The sequence below is a fragment of the Marmota monax genome, unplaced genomic scaffold, assembly GCF_021218885.2.
Source record: "Marmota monax isolate L192 unplaced genomic scaffold, Marmota_monax_Labrador192_F-V1.1 WCK01_AAM20220418_F8-fsc00013, whole genome shotgun sequence".
Lineage (NCBI taxonomy): Eukaryota > Metazoa > Chordata > Mammalia > Rodentia > Sciuridae > Marmota > Marmota monax.
Window position 1 is genome coordinate 2,908,117 of NW_026692202.1, and position 22,611 is coordinate 2,930,727.

Sequence of the window (22,611 nt, forward strand, 5' to 3'; positions counted from 1 at the left end):
AAAAAAACCCCAAATAACCCAATCAATAAATGGGCTAAAGAACTGAACAGATAGATACTTCACAAAAGAAAAAATACAATCGATCAACAAACATGAAAAAATATTCAAGATCTTTAGCAATTAGAGAAATGCAAATCAAAACTACTTTAAGATTTCATCTCACTCTAGTCAGAATGGCAAGAATGTTTGTATTATCAAGATTACAAACAACAATAAATGTTGGTGAAGATATGGGGGGAAAAGTACATGCATACATTGCTGGTGGGAATGCAAATTTGTGCAACCATTATGGAAAGAAGTATGGAGATTCCTCAGAAAATTTAGAATGGAACTACCATTTGACCCAGGTATACCACTTCTCAGTTTATACCCAAAGGACTTAAAATTAGCATATTACAGTGACGTAGCCACATCAATGTTAATAGCAGTTCAATTCACAATAGCTAAACTACGGAACCAACCTAGATGCCCTTCAACAGATGAGTGGATAAAAAATGTGAAATATTACTCATCCTTAAAGAAGAATGAAATGATGGCATTTGCTGGTAAATAGATGGAGCTAGAGAATATCATGCTAAGCAAAAAAAGCCAATCCCAAAAAAGCAAAGGCCAAGTGTTTTCTCTGATATACAATAAGTGGTAGGGGCTAGGGAAGAATAGAGTTACTTTGGATTAGGCAAATGGAAGTGAAGGAAGGGGAGGGGTATGAGTATAGGAAAGATAGTAGAATTAATTAGACATTATTACCCTGTGTACATATATAACGGTACAACCAGTGGGATTCTACATCATATAGAATCAGAAGAATGAGAAATTATGCTCCTTTATATATGATGTATCAAAGTGCATTCTACTGTCATGTATAACTAATTAAAACAAAAATATTTTTAAAAGTTCAGTGTTGATAAAATTATGAGTTTATAATAACAGTACAAGTACAAAATTTGAAGAAGTACAGTATTTGTGGTAAAATCAATGTTCTTACTACATTAAGAAACCTATGGAGTAGCTGGAATTGTTTATGGCACACATATAATTCATAGTTTCATCCAAACATGCATCAATATTCCTCTAATTGAAATAAAATCTATTGCTACATCAAAATTCACGAATATCTCTATTGTTAGAGTTTCTGAACTATAGGATTTGGAAGATACTGATGTGGAGTATAAAAATATACCTTACTGGGCGCAGTGGCACAAGCCTATAATCCCATTAGCTCAGGAGGCTGAGACAGGAGGATTGTGAGTTTGAAGCCAGCCTCAGCAACTTAGTGAGGCACTTAGCAACTCAGCGAGACACTGTCTCTAAATAAAATATTAAAAAGGGCTAGGGGGCTGGGGATGTGGCTCAAGCAGTAGTGCACTCGCCTGGCTTGCATGCGGCCCAGGTTCAATACTCAGCACCACATACAAACAAAGATGTTGTATCTGCCAAAAACTAAAAAAATAAATATCAAAAATTCTCTCTCTCTCTCTCTCTCTCTCTCTCGATCGCTCGCTCTCTTTCCTCTCTCTTTAAAAAAAAAGGGCTAGGGATGTGGCTCATGGTTAAGCAACCCTGGTTTCCATACTTAGTACAAATAAATAAATAAATAAGTCATTAAATGTGTGGTAGCATTTTGTTCAAAATAAACTGGAAATCTAAAGTATTCAACAAATGGGACAGCAAATAAGGCTTTTAGAGAAAAAAGTTTCCATTGATATTTTTCCCTACACAAGCAAGGAAGGGGCTGAACAAAATGGTAACAATAATTATTCCACTTCTACTTATTATTTTTTGATATTCAATTAATCAGTATTGTGAAGAAGTTTTTGCCAGGCTCTTTGGCGCATGCCTGTAATCTCTGCAGCTCAGGAGGCTGATGCAGGAGGATCACAAGTTCAAAGCCTGCCTCTGCAATCTAGCAAGACATTGAGCAACTCAGCAAGACCCTGTTTCTAAGTAAATTATTTAAAATAAACCAAAAAACATGAGGACATGCTCAATGGTTAAGCGCCTCTGGGTTCAATCTCTGGTACCAAAAAAAAAAAAAAAAAAAGATAAAGAAGAAGAAAAAGAAGTTTTTCTTATTTATTTATTTTTTCCTACTTGGAATTGATCCCAGAGCCTGAACATCATCCCCAGTTCTTTTTTTTTTAATTTTCTTTCTTTTAATTTTGAAACAGGATCTCACTAAATTGCCAAGGCTGGCCTGGAACTTGTGATCCTCCTGCCCTTAATCTTCTGAGTAACTGGGATCACAGGCTTGTGCTCCGTGCCCAGCAGTTTTTCCTATCTTAATATATGAATGTTAGGGGCTGGGGCTGTGTCTCAGTGGTAGCACACTTGCCTGGCATGTGTGAGGCACTGGGTTCGATTCTCAGCACTACATATAAATAAATAAAATAAAGGTCTATCAACAACTAAAAAAATTATATATATATATATATATATATATATATATGTGTTAATTTTTTGAAATTTAATTTTTTTTTTATTTTTTGTAGTTGTGTAGGGACAGGAGGCCTTTATTTTATTTGTTTATTTCCATGTGGTGCTGAGGATCGAACCCAGTGCCTCAGGCATGCTAGGCAAGTGCTCCACTACTGAGCTACAGCCCCAGCCGTGAAATTTCATTTTTAAAAATAGTCTTTAAATAGAACTAGTTGAGTTTACCAAAATAACAAACTTGATTATTAGTTAATAAATACATCTTTTAAAAAGTCTAAAATTTTAGTTATATGGTACTTCTAAATTATAATATCTACTCTTCAAGGACATTTCTCAGAAGTTTTACAAGATCCTTCTGCTTACATTTCACTGGCCATGTTTCCAGCCAAAACTCTGGAAGACACAGAGAATAGACACTGGGAGACACATAGCATTCTTCCCTACATTTCCATCATATTTGTACATTTTGGGCTAGCACATATTTTTGAGATATACCTATTGATTTGAAAGAATAAAATAATACCTTTAATATGTAGTTTATATTCATGTAGGGAAAAAGCTAAAGAAATGAACTTGTCATATGAAGCATAATAAATTATCTCAAAACAGAATCTCAGATCTCCCTCTCATTGGGCATTCTTTGTATTTCATTCACCTAAAATTTGTATAATGTTATATGGTACTTAATTCTCTCCAACACTGGATTCACATGTTAAGGGAAGGATGAGTGCTTTATTCTCCCTAGGAGTCACTGACTGTGTAAGGCATCTTTCCTCTCTTGCATACCTTCTGTGGTCTGTGAGTAAGGGTGGGCCTTGCCTAAAGAAGGAAGAGGCCTTTTTGAAAGTGCGGGTCTGGTAGCATTTCCTGGTACCTTGAGCTATATGTGAGCAGCTCTAGACATATAAACTAGTCAGTCATCATAGATTAGACACACATCCCTGATGAGTTATTCTGGACCAGTTGCTTAATGATCCATGTTTTAGAAGTTTAGCCTCAATATGGTCCCAGCTCAGGAAAGAAACTAAGGCTCATTGTCTTTAGACAAACTTCTTCTATTTTGTCTCACATTAGCTTGAACTTACTTCAAGCTATTTTGATGAAGTCTTTTATAAATGTGTTTAAGATGTGATTTATGTATAGACACATTCATGACACCAATAGGCACTTGTTTTAATCTCTTCCCTTTACAAGAATATTTAATATGTTCCTTTTTCTTAACTACCTCATGCCGGTCATACATTCTCTCTTTCCCTGTGGTTCAAGTTCAGTGAAAATGGAGGCTTTACTCCCATCAAAATCAAATCAAATTCACAGTCTGTGAAATCCACTCTTGGTGTTTTGCATTCAGAAGCATCACTATAAATGTTCCAGAGTCTAAGACCTCTACCATCTGCTCCATTAGGCACTGGATTTCAGTAGCACTACTTGATTTACAAAGGCTGGGGCTGGGAATGGGGCTGGGGCAGGGGCTGGGGCAGAGGCTGGGGCTGGGGCGGGTGGGGGGCTGTGGGGGAGTGGGGCTAGAATATCCAACAACAAATCAGCTTGAAGCTTCTGCTTGAAATAAGAATAATCAGGCACCTCCTCCCCTCCAGTGAGCGCTGTACCTTCTTGGTCTTTGTGTAGGTTTGTACCTTTAGATTTGCATTTTATCAATCTTCTTTGGAGAGGATTTTTTTTTTCTCCTTGTTAGGCAGCGATGTGGGGTTTTTGTTTGGTTTGGTTTGGTTCCTGTATTTATAATTATGTGTTAAATTGAGGCCTTTATTCTGTACATCCCTCCTGATCATCCAAAACATGAATCATTTGCACCTTCTTCTTTAAAGGGTCATCAAAGCTCTACAAGGTCAATTTTAAAAGGTGCTTCACCAGCACACTTTTGGTGAAAGATTGAGTACCATGTCCAGGGTCCATGATTGATTTTCTAAAAATCTAGGCTTTATCTTATTTTGATAATAAGAGATGGCATCAAAATCATATGACGAGTATTTCAAACTGAGGCAATAATAAGGGATGACTAAAAGGCTTGAAAAATCAAGAATTCTGTTTGATAATTCCAGTCTCCCATATTCAGAACCAGTTTATTTAATTTACTTTGACAGTGTTTTCATGAGAATGGTTTTTCAAGGAAGGTTAAGTAATATCTCAGAAGAGGACTTATTTTATTAAATGAGTCTCCCATAAACTTAATTAGATTAACTTTAATACTATCTTAGAATTGTTTTGTGGTTTTATTTTGGTTTTAGTTTTAAAGGAGGAAGTGGCAATAAACATTTCTTTAGGCAGTATTAAGTTTTCTTATCTCTACATATGGTTAATGTCTTCGTATAGTTCGATTCTATTTAATGATATTTGAGTTTTCTTTTATAAGAAAGAAAATTTCAGTAAAGCAACATAAATAGACATCACAGCATTGAGGGAGCAGGCAGAACCTAAGACAATTTCTGTTTATAATGTCACTGTTTTTTCACAGTGACAGCCCGCTTTTTCTTTGAGAGTATATATTTAACTTGGTAATTAAAGTTGGCATATTTGCAGCAACTTTAATATTTTATGACTTATTCATTCTACCAATTTTCCATTTTCTTGTGCTGCTGGATTCTTGTCTGAATTTCTGTATTATATGTTTATAACCATACTTCTCCAGGGGCAGACCATTAGATGAAGGGTTCTGTAGTCAGATGAAATTCAGAGCTGTTTTATAATTGCCAAGGGTAAAATTAGCAAAGTCAATTATTCTCCCTTTGGCTTTTCCCTAAAGATATTAGGGGTCTTCAAGGTAATTGCCTTAGGTAACACTTAGATTTTTAAATATCTTCAAGTATAGAAATTGATATATTAATCCTCTGGTAATTGTCTTTTTAATATTATAGCTAGAGTCACATAAGTGCAAATTAACAAGATTTTGAATTCAAGAATAAGTTTAAAAATTAATGCTTAGATTTTTATTCAATTATGGAATATAAGGGCAACTTTTTATACTAGCACCTCACTGAGTAAAGACCTGGACTAAGAAAATTCAGAATGCTTCTTTTGTTGTGTTTTTATTTTTGTTTTTAGTACTGGGGATTGACCCAGGGGTACTTAAACCACTGAAGCACATGCCCAGTCCATTATTATTATTATTATTATTATTATTATTATTATTATTATTATTATTATTGAGACAGGTCTCTCAAAGTTGCTTAGGACCTGTTAAGTTGCTGGGACTGGCTTTGAACTTGAGATCCTCCTGCCTCAGTCTCCCAAGCTACTGGGATTACAGCCATGTGTCACTGTGCCCTGCTCAAAATGCCTCTTTTTTTAAAATATTTTTTTAGTTGTTGATGGACCTTTATTTTATTTAGTTACATGTGGTGCTGAGAATCGAACCCAGTGCCTCACACATGCTAGGCAAGCGCTCTACCACTGAGCCACAACCCCAGCCCTCAAAATGCCTCTTTTTAAGCCATAAATTAACTGACTCTTTTGAGATAAGTTGTTCTATATGTGTTTATGTAGAATATCACTGAATGTTACAATGGTATGGTCATGCCAGAATCTAAAACGTTAGTGTTTGAGCATCAAATTATCACTGAGACATGTTAAATAATTGGGAGGCGGGGCTGGGGATGTGGCTCAATGGTAGCGCGCTCGCCTGGCATGGGTGCGGCCTGGGTTGGATCCTCAACACCACATACAAACAAAGATGTTGTGTCCGCTGAAAACTAAAAAATAAATATTAAAAAAAAATTCTCTCTCTCTCAAAAAAAAAAATAATAATAATAATAATTGGGAGGGAAAATCATAAAATTGAAAAGCACTATAATTTAGAAATCTAGCTGGACATTATAAGTTTTCTCTCATCCCATATTTATTTAGATTGCATTTGTATTTTAGAATTAAGCCACAGTGCAAATAAGACTATGGATTACTATTTGTCATCCTCTTTTTTGTTTTTCAACAATCTTTTATTTTACATGTTTAGTGATAAACCTAGTATTTAAAGAATTGAACTCACCATGTTATTAGTATTTTCTTTTTAATTTTTGTAGTCATTTTCATTTAATGGACTTGTGGCTGTACATCAGATGGGAGACTGTGAATCAGCTTGGGTCTTGTCTAAAAACCCAAGAGCATTGTCCTGATGTCACTCCTGGGGGCTATTTTATTAAGCATTAGTGATTCATATTTCTAAATAACCGGTGGCACAGATGTACTCCTTACATAGCTGATGTATTTCCTTATGCTAACTTTGTTTTCCTAAAGGCATAAATATGTTGTTTACAAGGAAGAATTTTGTTTGTGTAAATATGCTCAATTTATGCATATAAATCTCCTTTTACACTGTATATATATATTTTAATAAAGACGCTGCTTTTACTTGATGTTTGTCTTATCTGTTATATTAATTTTAGTTTTCAATTCATGTTGAAAGTGAAATCCTAAAAACATGCTACATTATATAACTTTAAATTTTTCTCTATCACATTTATTTAAAACAGGCATTATTTTGACAGTGTGTATGTAGTTTTATTTTTGAGACAAGGTCTCATTAAGTTGCCCAGGTAGCCTTGAATTTGAGATCCTCCTGTCTCAGCTTGTGGAGTAGTTGGGATTACAGGCATGCACCACTGAACCAGGCTGATTCCCAGCTTTTCTTCTTCCTTGTGCTTTTGGAGGGGAGTCAGAAGGAGTGATAGGTTTGGGTCTGATTAATTCAGATTGTCTGTTGTGGGGTGCATTTGTGTATGTGTGTGGAACTGGGGATTCAAACCCAGGGCCTTGTGCATGTGAGGCAAGCACTCTACCAACTGAGCTATAACCCCAGCCCCATTGTCTATGTAGTTTTGCCAAGCAGTATTTTACTTATAAAAATTATCAATCCTTTTTATTTTAATTTTGAGACAGGGTCTTGCTGAGTTTCTTAGAGCCTCACTAAGTTGCTGAAGCTGGTCTCAAACTTGCTCCTTTCCCAGAGACTCCAGAGTCAATGAGATTACCAGCATCTGCCATCACACCTGGGTCCAAATTAATATCTTTTGGTCTCTTTAGCTTAATACCCAAGATTAATACTCTTTACTACATATAACACACTCAACTGTAGATTTTCAAGACTAGACTAAATGGGTGCAGAAGGTAAATGAGGTGTCGTGTATTGTAACAATAAAAGAGCCTATCTCCATATCAATTTAATAGAAAAGTCAAAAATGCCATCATAAAATTACTGTGGTCACATATTAAACAGACTATATTCACTTTGAATCTGCTAGATCTTTAAAGTACAAGTGATAAATTATTAGTGTGTGCAAAATATACTAGAAATAAGAAGACAAATATGTCTTTTAAAATTTATTTTCTCATTAAAATCTTGAACTTTGCCCAATTTGATGCTACAAAACAATGGACTATAATTTCTCTTTGGCATAGGAAAGTCAAATGCCATCCCACAAAATGGACACTTCTCTGAGTGTCTGTCAGTCTGGAAACCTGACAATAAAGAAGAGCAAGATAAGCTTGCATGTTTCTTCCATATGCCTGGCATTCAAAAACATGCTTTTAAAAAAAATTGTATCCTGTAGAAACACATCTTCTGAAATAGTCAGGGTTGAACACCATACCATGGTTGGCCAGACTGGTTATAGCAATCTTATAATACATTTAACAACTTTAATTTTTGCAAGTTCCATATCTACTTTCCAGAAGTAAATTTAATTAAATAGACTTTTCCCCCCTCCATTTTCACTAGGGCAAATCACTATTTCTCTAAAGCCAGGGGAATGGGGAAAGTCCTATTTTCAAAAGTCGAGCTCTCCTTTACTCTTCTTTTGCCCTTCTAGTGATTTTACACAGGGAACTTCCTGAGTTGGTAGTTTACAAAAGTACTGGGTGATGAACGGTGGATTCCTTCCTCTGCATTCTCAGCAGCCTGGCCCAGCATCTCTTATCTCCACCCATCCTTTCTTCACTTGGTGCAGATCTTTGTCTCTTATTGTTCACAACTCAGTGCTAATTTCACCTCGGTCAATCTCCAGAGTGCATTCACATCCTTTTCAGCCCTTTTCCTCCAATTTTTCATTCTTTGTTTTCTTACCTTTTATTTCAGAAAAATTGTCAACCACCTTTTTGCTTTTTCCTTGTTCCTTTCAAAAAGAAAAAGGAAGCCAAGAACCTTTACTTGGAGTTGAAAAACGTCAGGGCAAAGCTTAGTATACTCTTGCATGAAGAAAAAGGAATATTATATAGTTAGAAATGAAATTGAAGTAAGAAAGAACCAGTGTCTCTCTCCGCATCCTCTTATAAACCAAATTTCCTACTAACTGTCAATATTTAAAGATAATTTAGCAGATGTTCTCTATTTTATTTTTCCTCTTGTGTTGGTAAATTGCAGGTATTTTAAGGTGTGGTTTTCTACTAATCTATTTTTACGTAAAGTACATGGTATTTCTGACAGTATGAACTGATCAAGCTTTTGTGGCTGCCTTTATGTAACTTTGCTTTGCTTTGTGGACCTTGTTTGTAACCTTGCTAATTGTTGGGAAATGTGGTACAAACTCCAAACAATTAACTTACAGATGAAATTCCAAAATACTGTGTATTTGTAATCTGGTACCTGCTGTATTAGACTAATAATGAATTCTGACACCATAAAAGAAATAAGAGTATTCAAAAGACCACTTTTCATTAATAGCCACATATAGCTCAGTGGTATTGATATAACTTTGGTCTGAGTATTTCCATTATTTTCTTAAATCTTTAGAGTTTAAATACTTAGGGAAAAAATTCACTCGAAGCCAGAGTTGGCTTATAAGGCCTAAGCCCAGGAGCAAATTTTATTTATTTAGCAATAGTGATTGGGAGAGCCCTTTTTTGGCAGCTAATGACGGACTGGAGGACTTGTGTGCCCAAGGCAAAGCTGAAGGCCATTAGCCCAACAGGTCATTAACTGACAAATGCCTGACCCTGAGGTCATTTCTGATATTGTAAACCATGAAAACATTAAAGTGGGTTTGTTGGAAAGTATGGCTGTGCCAAGCAAGTTTCTTTTTAAGCAGTTTAGAAAATGCTTTAAATTATTTGTTGTCATTCATGTGGTTTCATTGTCTTTGTTATGGAGCCATTTTCACTGTGTGTGATAGATCAGCCAGAAATTGGGAAAACACAAAATATCATATGTCCAGTCTTTTGTTTTTAAAGAACAATTACCTTGTTTAGAATATCAGATTAACTATTTAATTACTAATAGCTGCACTCTTGCAGGTCACTTGTACTTTCATAATGGGTTGAGTTACATAGCACTTACCTATTTTATACTCTTAGAAAAGACATAAAATACTACAAAGTATAGTGGAATGAACACTGAAGTATCTAGCCTTGGCCTTTTCTTTTTCTTTTTCTTTCCCGTTAGCCATTAACATGTGAACCCTTATTTTACTCTCAGAATTACAGGTTCAGGTCATTTATCTTTTTCTCCAAACTATCTAATGTCTTTTTTTTTTAAGAGAGAGGAGAGAGAGAGAGATAATTTTTAATATTTATTTTTTAGTTATTGGCGGACATAACATCTTTGTATGTGGTGCTGAGGATCGAACCTGGGCCGCACGCATGGCAGGCGAGCGCGCTACCGCTTGAGCCACATCCCCAGCCCCTATCTAATGTCTTAATGTTCCAGTTTTTATCATTGAAATAAAAAACTTCAATAGAAAGTCTTTCTTAAAATTGCTACCAAATATTTTTTAAATAATAACAACATATCTTCAAGTGCTTACTACATGATAGAAACTATTTTAAATGCTTTATGAGACCCTGTCTCAAACTTAACTGGTTTATAATGTCTTCTGAGGCACAAGGAAAAGGTCAGTAATTTCCCTGAGGTAATGCTGCTAATAAAGAGTAGGGCTGCTGCCTAAATACAGGCAATCTGGCTCCAGAATGCTTATGCTTAACTAAATAGAAAACTAGCAAATCAACAAAGAACCATGATATTTTACAACTCGGAGTCTTATAAGAAAGAGTCTAACTTGTACATTAAACTAGATCCTGGCTAGAAAATGGAATGATCTGCAAAGAAAAAGTAATCAAGAAAAATTGTTAATAAAAGCAAGTATGTAATAGAGAATTCAAAATCTTTGGACAAGTCAGAGATAAGATTTATGTGCATATTTCAGCAGTCTAAAGCAACATTCCACATTAGTGAACTCTTTCCATAGTAGATTTGTGTTGAGAAACTTATATGGCTTCATTTGTGTAAGTACTTTAAAAGCCTTAATGTAATATACAAATGTAAATTTCTGAGAATGATCAGGCAAAATGATAATTGTTCAAATTTATTTTGAAACAGTTCCGGTTTACACTCATTGGAGTGTTATTGATATCTCAACAAAATTTTGTGTGTGTGTTATGTTAAGCAGTCAAGATACCAGTTTAAAACCGGGGGTGTAGCTAGGCGTGGTGGCTCATGCCTTTTACCAGCAACTCAGGAGGCTGAAGCAAGAGGATCACAAGTTCAAGGTCAGCCTTAGCAACTTAGTGAGACCCTGTCTCAAACTTAAAAAAAGGCAGAAGGCAGGCTGGAAATGTAACTCAGTGATAAAATAACCCTGGGTTCAATCCCCAGCATAACACCATCACCACCACCCCCCAAAAAATCCAATTGTATATTTTCACAGTTTGAAAATTTTTTGACCCAGGGATATCCCTTATTTGATTCAAAGGTACAGTGCAGCCAGTCCCAAATTTCTAATACTTCATTTTATTGAAGAAAGGGAGCAGGGAAGGATTATATAACTTTCTAGAACACAGTATCAGAGGGCCAGTTATTTTTTAAATTCCTTAAATCATGGAGTTTTAAGAGCTGCAAAGGTATTTGGGGGAAATACAATTAACAGTTTCAGTCAAGATGTGTAGATTTTAGTGCACATGATTCATACTTTGATTTTTGTTCTTGCCTTTAGAGTACAAACCTTGGGATGTCTCTGAATTACAAACATCTGCCTTTTAGTGCATCCCAATTTGAATAGGAGCTGATTGAGCTAAAAAGTGAACTGTTATCCAAAAGACATGGCAACCCTGGAACTTGGAAGATATACTCATAAGTCCAAGGAAGTTACTGAAATTCCTAGCCCTATGGCCAAATGTTGTCTTAAGCCAATTTATTTTTTAATCTACCAGGATCGAAACTAAGTGTCAAAAACATTAGTGATTTAGACCCATAAGATTAAAAATGCACCATAACAGAATATATCCCAGAGTGTCCAAGAAAGATTCCATCTTTGTCTTTCTGTTTACCTTCAGTTAATTGACATGTTTTTGGTATAAAGTGATAAAGAAAACAATACCTTTTAAAATATATTTCAGAATAATAATGTTTAAAAATTTTCAAAAATTTGGGGGAACTCACATGAAACTTAGATGACTAACCAAGGCCTGACATGTATGATATGTATTATCATTTTGATGGAATAGGATAGTCTTTCAAACCACACATCACTTCCTATTCATTGGTGAGTGTGTAATCAATTTAGTTAGTCACTATTAACACTTTTTGGAAATGGAACACAATAGAAAGTACAGGCATAATGAAATTTTGTTTTATGAAATTTTAAACACACATGTGTATATACATGTGTTTATGTGGATGTCATGAGGGAAAGTGTAATCCTTACTGTGGGTTGCAATTTTTAAATTTCAGAAACTCTTGTAAGACCTAGTTCTAGCCAGCAACAGCCTTCCAGTTGACGTCATTGAGAGGGCCCTCAGATGAAGAAGTTGTGAAGGCAAAATGGAGATTTTTAGCCACAATGAAAAAAAGTTGATCACTGAAATGTCCTGAAAAATACATTCAAAACTCAGTAACAGCACCACTAAGTAACCGAAGTACTGAGAATATGGTGTTCCAAATACAGACTTTGTATTCAGGAATTCCCTTATAAGATGAAAAACAAAGCAGCTAACTACAATATGATAATATCAGAATTACTTTGTTTTATGACTACTACATTCAATTCTCAGAATCTAGTTACAGTTATGAATAAAAAGTATATATAGTTGCATATTTAAATATTTTTGATCATGGAGCTTATTGTTGACAAAATCCAGATACTGCTTACCTAGATAAGCAAATTGAGGTCCAAAGAAGTGACATGGCTAGCCTGAGGTCGTGCAGCTCACCTGTATATTAACCTCCAAGTGATCAGAGACAAATTAAGGGCCTTTATCTTTACAAGATCAATGAGTGTGTTGTTTTAAAAAGAACAGCTAGTGTAAAAAGCATATATTGCAAATGATGTAACATATAATAAATTTGCTTATTAGAGTTTGTTTACACATGATCCATAGTGGTATCTTAACTCCAGATATCTTTTCATATATTAATTAAAGATTATGATTTAGTAAGTTTACTCCCTATGTCAAAATACACTCTACTATCATGTATATATAAAAAAGAACGAATTAAAAAATGTTTTTAAATTATGATTTAGGTCTCTCTTGGGTAATATCTTAAGGTACAACTCTGGCCTGATGGCACTAGTTTCATTAGTATAGTGCCAGGCATATAGTAGGCTATTAGCAAGTGTTTATGGAATATATGTACTGACCAATATAAAATTAAAACTGAGCACTTTATATAAAATTAAAGCTTAATACTTTATTTTCAACTGTTTTCCTGAACTTGTGGACCTATTTCTTTCTAGTTGTACCAGTGGAAATTTTATACTTTTGTTTAGTTCACTGAATTTTCCCAAAACCTTTTTGACAAATGTTACCAGTAGTTTATAAACCAATGTATCAGCTGTTCTAAATTAAAAATTAAGATTATCAATTTGCTTAGTTTTTGCTGCACCTGTCCTATTGGTAGTGCCATTTCTATCTCTGCTGTCCCGCCTTAGCCAGAAAGAACTTCCAGCTCAGTAGAACAGATTGTTATCCCTCCCACAAATAAGAAAGGCCTTACACATTTGGCAGCATTGAAAAGGCTCCCTTCAAACAGCCAAGTGAGAAGCTTCCTCCAGAACTCCTCTGAGTTAGTGGTGTGTTTATTTCAACAGACCTTTCATCCTTTCCTTCATTAAACCCAGTCCTTGTCTGATGGGAAGGAGAGGAGAGCCTTTCTTTCATAGACTTCAGCGATGGCTTCATCAAAGCCACTCATTTATATTAATCAGCTTGCAGAGTGGGGCTCATCTGGACTATTTGTGCCCAGGTGGTGGCTGAGTGGATTTCCCCCTTATTTGGCCATTGCTGCTCTTCCCCGTGTTCTTCAGAGGTTGTTTCTCCACTGAGGCTGCCAGGCTAGAAGCCCTGGCTGAGCACTGGGGACCAAATCCACCTGGAATGAAATGGTTTACTTAAACCGAGCTTGTAAATGATGAATTTCAAATGTCAAGTGCCATTATTGATCTCCATGGGAGAGTGCTACACCTTACCTATTCCCTCTCTGCCTTACCTTGTCTGTGCCAACCTGTCCATCTTTATGTGCATATCTCCATTTGTGCAAGAAGGAACTAAAGAGTGACACTAACTGCTCTGATTACCCTTAGCAGTCTATTTAACAGCCACTATCTGTAAAAGGATTTTTCTGTAAGATGTTTTCTCAGTAATATAGTTTCTGTGGCTTAAAAAGAAATCTTAACAGTATTCCTTCAAATGCCAAAGCTCTTTGAAAAGGACATATTTACACTAAATTCATCCCTCCCAAGATGTATATGAAAATTTATTCTTCCCCAAGAGTGTTTTTACTTTTGCAACTGCTTTATACATTGCTGTCTGTTCCTGGGGTGGAAGAAGGGAGTGTGATAAATTTGTGTATAATTAATGCCATCAGCACTGCAGATGCACGCTCACACGACTGTTAACTTTGCTAGCAGCTGTTAAGAGTAGTAAAAGCTGAGGGGCTCCGGGTTCATTTGCCTCCTAAATAGAGTGATGGATCACATGTTGTTTTGTTACTCCACACTGTAGTAAAAACTGTCATTAAAATAACCTTTCAAGGACAAATTTTTCAAAGAGGATTATAAATGTTTAACGACCACCACCATTTTTATACACCAAGTAAATGAAGTTGCAGAGTAGCCTTTTTAAACGAATTAAAATACAACTATGCTACTTTACTACATCAACTCAACTTATGCTGAATTGAGCTTTAATTGAGCCACATTCATTTATAGTTATCATTTTTCTGAAGATTTAGTTGTATTTTACTTTTGAGATAGGCACTTTTTTGCTGAAACCAAAGTAGTCTGGTATACTAGCTAAACATCGACAGTGCTGTTGAATCTTGTCCATCTGTCAAATGCTAACTGACAATACCTCCTGAGTCATATTTATTGAGAAAGACACAACTTATCTGCACAGAATGCCTACCACCACTTACTGATCTTATTTTTGCTAGTCCAGAAACTATTTACTGATATATTCTATAAATCAATTTATGGGCACAACTTAGCTTGAAGGCACTCCAAGACTAAAAACAGGATGTGCTCCACCACTCGATTTCCCAAGGAAATAATTTTTTTTTTTTCTGGTTATAAAAGTGATACAGTAAGCCCTGCACAGTGGCACATGTCTGTAATCCCAGAGGCTGGGGAGGCTGAGATGGGAGGATCATGAGTTCAAAGCCAGCCTCAGCAACAGTGAGGTGCTAAGCAACTCAGTAAGACCTTGTCTCTAAATAAAATACAAAATAGGGCTGGGGATGTGGCTCAGTGGCCAAGTATCCTGAGTTCAATCCCTGGTACCCCCAAAATAATAATAGTAATAATAAAATAAAATCACTACAATAAAAAGGGGGTGAAAATGTAATCCATGGTATATTTAAACAATTGTGAAATTTAAGCAGTTATAAATTTATTCAGAGATCAAAGAAATGTTTTTATTAAAAATCATCTAGAATTTGTCACTTATACATTATCATTATTATTATTTTGTTGTCTCTCAAATTTTTTTCTTTATATATATTAACACACAGATTGACCTCATTCTTATTCTAAAAATACCGATTATACTACTCTTACCTTGTAGCCTGCCTCTTTTTTTTTGGGGGGGGGGGGTAACTGGGGATTTAGCCCAAGTCAATTTGCCATTGAGCCACATCCCTAGCCCTAGCCCTTTTGAGACAGGGCCTCACTAAGCTTCTGAGGCTGGCCTTAAACTTAGGATCCTCCTGTCTCAGCTTCCCAAGCTTCTGGGATTATAGATGTACATCACCACTCCCAGCCCAGCTTTTTTTCCATAAAAATGTTACATTTATCTTTGTATAGCAATATGAGGATATTTTTGTCATTGTTTTTCTTTTCTACCCCCCTACTTCTCTCAATTTTTATATTTTGTGAAGACAACTTATTATAACTCAGGCCTTACTCATCACAACGTCTATTATGATGGTAGTCATCATCTTAGTATTTCAGTCAAAAAAATTAAATTATAGTTACCCTTGCCAAAAGATAAAGTATGAAGCAATTATATATTCCTTTGAAATTGTTAAATTTGTTCCTTAAATTACCACTTAAGAAATTCATTGCAGGGCTGGGGATGTGGCTCAAGCGGTAGCGCGCTTGCCTGGCATGCGTGCTGCCCGGGTTCGATCCTCAGCACCACATACAAACAAAGATGTTGTGTCCGCCGAAAATTAAAAATAAATAAATAAATAAATAAAAAGAAATTCATTGCAAAGTTCAGTTAGATCTGTAATTGTGTTAAATTCTGAGGCACCCGGGTCCTATCTATTCCTTATCTTTGATGAGAAGATGGTGAATGAAGTGGGAAAGATCAACAGTTTGCTTGAAAATAGCAATTAGATACACAACTGTTCCTTTACTTCCTTCCCCATGTTGCAGCCTTTCCCCTCCTATAGCCAACAAAGAAAGGTGGCAGGAGAAGCCAGCTCATGTGAAGGGTTGCTGCTACTGGTTCACTGGACTCTAAATTATTATTCAAAAGATTGAGGAACAGTGTATGGCACTGATGTAAAGTCCAATTTAAACATGACACAGAAAACATTTTTGCATTTGCACACATAAGCAAGCAATGCTGCTGTTGCAATGCCAGAAATGAAGAAACATCTCCTGCTTAATTACTTGCTCAGATGGCTAATCATTATGACATTGATGGTGACATTTCTCTAATCTGAAATGTTTGGGGATACAATAATAAGTTGATATCTCAGAAATATCTAATTTTGGTTAAAATAGTCTTCCATGTGTTCTGTTGTTGAACTAAAGCCCACTTTCTTCCAAAATATTTGGGCATACAATTTTTAAAACACTGTAATCTTGGTTTCCATGCTTTACGTTTCACCTTCCCAAGATTTATATTGAATAATAATATTCTGAGTAATAATATACAGAAGAATTATAAGTTAACACTCAGACTTATGTTTCAGCTTCTCTTTAAATGCTTTACATATTTACTCATTAGAGATGGAAGCAATAAGACCAACTAGTGCCAATATTTATTTGATGCTATTTGGCAGTTAAGCCTGATGTCATTCCTAATCAGTATATTTAACTTATTCCCTAGCATTAGAGCCCTTCAAGGATCAGAATTCAGTAATGATGCCTTTAATTGACTCTACAAGGCCTACTTTGCTAGCTGGTAAAATGGGCTACCAGTCATAATGGCTTAAAAATGGAAATCATTTTTTTATATTTCTAGGTATTGGAACCAAGAGGTGTTGGGTTTAAAAAGAAAAAAAAATGTTTAGCAACGAAAGTGATCAGTAGAGTTTAGACAGAAAGAAAGGTCCATGTGAAGCTGACAGATGAAATAAGAGTATGAGGGGTTGTTGTGAAGCTCAGTGGTAGAACATTTGCTTTGTTAGTATGTGTGAGGCCCTAGGTTCAATCCTCAGAATGAAAGGAAGAAAGGAATGGAGGAAGGGAGGGGAGGAGTAAAAACATGAACAAAGATTTTCCATCAAAGTTTGTGAAAAAAACTATTTCCTAGTCTAAATGTCTAATCATAAACACTGAGAATTGCATTCCTAAAAGCTTAGAATTTTAGAGCCAGAAGGGACCTTAAGGAATCATCTTTTCCAACTTTCTTCACGTCATAGTTGAAGAAAACCAGATCTCAGAATCGATTTGCTGCCGCAGTCCGGCTGCAGCAAAATAAGGGGGGGGGGGGGGGTGACGAATAACTTGTGCAGATGGATACAGCAGGAGTAGGAGACGTTTATTGCAGGACAGGAGCAGTATTTATACATTCCACACAGCTTATCTAATTAGCATAAACTAGATACATCAGTCAACCAATAAGAAATCTCCACACTTAATGGCTCGCTGGCGTTACTTCACAAACCACTCCCTCTGGCATTTTGCCAGGCGCCATCTAGACTTATTTACAGACTCTAACAATTCTCTGGCAAAATGCCAGGCGCCATCCTGACTTGTTTACAGACCTTAACAATTTGCCCCAAATCTCAGAACAAAAATGGCTAACATTGAGACTCTTTTAACCTCTTTTCTTTTTCTAGTAAAAATCATTGGCTTGCTCCCTACTCCTGATGGACAGAAGTTCTTGAATCTTTCTCTTGGTTGCTCTTGAAGAAATCTAAGGAGGTTGGGGTTTTAGACCTCTGGATTCTCCTCTGGCTGCCATGATCCTACTTTTTGTAGCTTGAACAAATCATTTCTCCAGATTTTGATGTGGGGGAAAAAAGTTACTAAATGCTTTCTCATCTTTAAATACAACAGGTATATATAAGCAGGTGATTGTCTGAGGTAGTAAACCAAGTAATAAAAAAGGATCAGATCATTAAGTGATCTTACTACATTTTGAGTGGCTGGTAGCCCTGTGTTCTTTCTAGAAATATTTGCAACTTTAAAGGATAATACTTAAACACCATTTATTTGGTATAAATTTTTAAAAATGAACAAACATTTCAAGAGTGGGAATGTATATGTGAGACCCTAGGTTCAATACCCAGCACCAAAAAAAAAAAAAAAAAACAATCAATGGGTAGGGATTTATTGGTGCCCTGGGTAAGTCATCCTGGCCTAGGATGCATTCAACACCCCTAGGCTATTACTGTTTTTCATAATCTCTTTTCTTCCTCAGTTTGTTAACTCTAAGAAGTCCCAAACTTTCTTCTTAATGATTGTCATTGGCCATAGAGGTATTTGGAAGATTTCTGCTTGTAAGTACAGATCATTTATAATTATGAAGTTATGAGTCAGATCTGCCTATATTTGCTAATTATATTAAGAGGAAAAGAGAGAACAAAATGTTTTTGTTGCTTCTGCCTGGTCTGGAATTTCAGGGAAGTAAAGGAACACTCTGGTTATCCAGAGCCAGATTGACTGTTAAAAGTTCAAGCCATCATTTTGACATTTCATGTTGGACTTTCTTTTTGTAAATCCCTCTTCACATTACTAGCACTGGTCTTAGAGCTCAAACTGTTTCAAAACCATAACATTTCTTAGTGAGTGATTGATCTGTATTATGTGTCCAGCCATCAGGGGAATCTTGGGATGTTGCTTGTATAAACTGTAATCCAATCTGATGCTGTGCCTTTAGTTACAGTCTTTCATAGACCTATTGGCGATACTCAATCCTCCTGGATTTGGGAATAGGGCTTATCTGATACCTTCAGGGGGAAAAAAATCCATTCATTTTTCTCTCTTTCCCACTTAAATAACTCAACACATCTGGTAACACTGTAGGATCATTGTCCTTCCAGTTCCTCTGCAACTCATATTGCTACAATATTTCTTAAGTATTTAGTTACCTAAAGAACAATGTGATTAAAAATATAAAAGACTTTGTATAGGTCTTACAAATTAACCCATCTCTAGAGCTAGAAAAAAATATGCCTTTAATCAGCAAAATTACCATATCGACAGCCCTGTATGTGTTAGTATGAACGTAAACAGAAAAATGTTAATGTGTTAAAATTTTAAAGCAAGTCTTTTTACAAATTAATGTAATTTGCCTCTAAAGAAAATGTTTATGAAGTGCCAAATACCTGAGACTGAAGTATCCTTTGGCTTAATAATGTCTTCAATTACAAGAATGATAAAAGCTGAAACAAAATCCTTTAATTCAATCAGGGCTGAGCTAAATTTTTAGGAAGCAAAGAGTGGAAATCAGATACAGGACTGCATGATGTAGGAAGTTAAATATACCAGATATTAAGACTTCGTAAGAAGCGGATGGGGTTTCCTTGAGGAATGCTTGTTTGAAATGGCTGTATTGAACATCATCATTAATACCACTATTTTATTGTCTTGTGTTAAGATGTTTTATGCAAACAAACTGTGCCATAGTTCCAGAGAGACCAGTTACTGTTTTCTGCTTGTTTTACATTCTGGAATAAGTTCAAAGCTTTTGATTTTACTTGAGTCTTGAAAATAATACAGGTTTGATGAATATGATCTCAATATTGTGGCTCTGTAAAAATTTTCAGTGTTTGCAGAACATTTGACCCAGGGGCCCTACACCACATATATCCATAGTGCATTTTAAGTATTACAGAATGAACACATTTGAAAGATTAACCATTCTCTTACTGCTGCTTTTCTTTCTGTATTAAGTATGAGAATTAGCATAGTAATGGCTCCCAGAATGGGAATACTGAAAAAGTATCCACCTGACAGAAATAAACATGCAGAAAATAAATTGAGTTAGGATCGCATTTGTTATCTGAAATTTAAGCTCATGTTCAAAATGGCTATTACTGGATTTTCACGTACATTAGTTAAATGCTAAGCTTAAAAGATTTTTTGGGGGGCTTGAATTATAACTGAAAAAAAAAAATTGGATCGCAGCTTTAATATCCAGGTGGGCAGTGCCATTTGCCAGGATCTTTGAACATAAGTCTTGTTTTTTGTTGTTGTTTCTCTCAAGCACAAATCCTGCCTTACTTACTAAAAATCTTCTGAAGGATGCTGAGGTATAAATGGTGATATATTTTCTTAGTGTCTCTTCTAATTTTTTCTTTGTTTTTTTAGGTTGTGGAACTTTTAGCAAGTGCTCTTATGGACTTGGTACAAGGAGTATACCATGAAAATTCTACTTCAGCCAAGGTAAGGATTTCAGAGTCATTGTAAAAACCTTAGGTTAGAAATGCTCATGGCAAAACTAGAATTGAAAATCTAAAAATGTCAATCTTGTTTTATGTTTAAACTGCATGTAACTTCTTCTTCTTTTTTTTTTTTTTTAATAAGATTAGTGTTTTGGCTACAAATTCATGACCATACACTTAGTACAGGCCAGATTTAGCCAATTAAAACAACCTCTTCTCCTCTGGATGGATTTGCAGTCTTTTCAATCTACAGCAACCCAGTAGACATGGGAAGCTTGTAGCTAGCAGGTAGCCCTGTCCCTGATGGGCAGGCTGGAGAAGCAACTTGTGCCTATATGAATGGGCCGAGACTTTCCCCTGAGGCAAAGGAGCTCCTGTATCCCAGAAGAGTGGACCATGAGCCCAAGAATATGGCTGGCTGTGAGTTGGGGGAGGAATGTCTTTTATATACAAGATCCAAAATTTACTACATTATTAGATTCTCTGTGATGAGAAGTAGGATGGTTGCACAGTTGGATTATTTTAATTTTCTGAGTCTAGAATTAAGGGGGGGTTTTTTGACTCATTTAGCAGAACATCTCAAAAAAGGTTAGGTTTTATTTCCTTAAAATGCAGTTATTTCATTTCAATGGGAGATTAGGTATGAAGTAATTGCTTCATTGACCACCACCATCATTTACCAAGCTATATACTATTTATAAGGGACTCCTCTCTCAGTGTTTCATTATTCTAACTTCTTTAACTTCTGCATTAGCAAGATTTCACTCACTTCAAATTAGAAAAAATATGCATGTATGCACATATGAAACATTAACATTTCCATTTGAAGAAAAGAGACAAATTTTACTAGAAGTGAAATGTAGAGCATGAACAAGTTGAATTTAAAAAATTTTAAGTATAACCCAGGGACTCTGTATGGTTCAGAAAGTGGTTAGTGAAATATGAAGAATTGCACCTTGAACATCTGCTAACATTTGATTCAGGGAACCACAGTTCCCAATAGGCCCATCTAATCTTACCTAAGCAGCATATTGATATGTGGGGGCCTCACAAGATTTATAACCACAGTGGACCCTCTGTGGGGTTTTTCAAAGACAAGCATGGTTCTCTACTTTGACTGAGGGTCAATGTCATAATGTAAAATGGGTGACTTCTGGTATAGTTTCATTTATAGAAAGTCACCTTGTATGTAACATGGTATGATGATAGCTAAACAAGTAACATTGTGGTAAGCCATTTGTCTGTGTTTCTTCCTTTAATCTTCATAAAAATCATGAGCCATAGATCCTACTACTACTCCCATTTTGCAGATAATGAAAACTAAGGTTTAGAAAAGGTTTTCCCAAGACCACACAACTTGTAAACTGGGATTTGAACTTCAGACCCCAGGTTCTTAATCTCTTGTTCTACTGCCTCTCTACCTTAACTGTACTTTATTTGGTAGCCTCCATCTTCCACACCTGAAGTCTCATCATGTGTTGATGACTGACTTATTTGAGAGTTGAGGCATTGCTTTCCCTTGGGATACTTCCAAGGAATTCAACTTAGTTCAATAAAAGATCTTAATATTTTATGCTTAAATGCCTAATCTTTAAGTGAAAGTGTTATGGTTGGTTTAGGCTCTTAATTTATCCACTCACCATTTATCTACTATAATTAGCCCAGTTCATTAATAACTTTGTGAACATTTGTTAAGTACTTTTATATGTCAGGCAGACCTAATAAAAACAACAATAATAAATGATTAGATAGCACTTTACAGTTTACTTATGCTTCTTTGTTCACAATCACCTAGGCTGAAAAGGGAGACATTTGTCAGTAATTTCATTTTATAGAGGAAAAGCCTAAAATTCAAAAATGACGAATGGCAGGAAAGCACAGTATCTGAAAATTGTTAGAATTGTTAATGTTTAAGTGTTAGATCTGAACCAAGTGTTTTGATTCCAAGTCCATGCTTTCTCAAATATAATGTTTCCTCCTGTAAAAGAGAAAAGAGAGAGCAACAAAGACTTTGAGGGAGTTGCTCATACTGGGAACAGCCACTGAGAAAGCACCATTTGCGGACTCTCTCATTAGTTAATAAATTTTACTCAAAAGAATCTGTAGCAGGGGCTGGGATTGTGGCTCTGTGGTAGAGGGCTCGCCTAGCACTGGCGGGACCCAAGTTTGATCCT

General features: G+C 35.7%; 1 protein-coding gene across 2 annotated transcripts in view; it reads left to right on the forward strand.

Moving 5' to 3' along the window:
• Pdss2 (decaprenyl diphosphate synthase subunit 2) overlaps positions 1–22,611 on the forward strand; it is a 279,973-nt gene that overhangs the window by 173,759 nt on the left and 83,603 nt on the right. For both annotated transcript variants that reach the window (XM_046430499.2, XM_046430505.2), the window contains one exon: positions 20,364–20,438. In XM_046430499.2, coding sequence (XP_046286455.1) covers positions 20,364–20,438 — 75 coding nt within the window. The remainder of the gene's footprint in view (positions 1–20,363; positions 20,439–22,611) is intronic.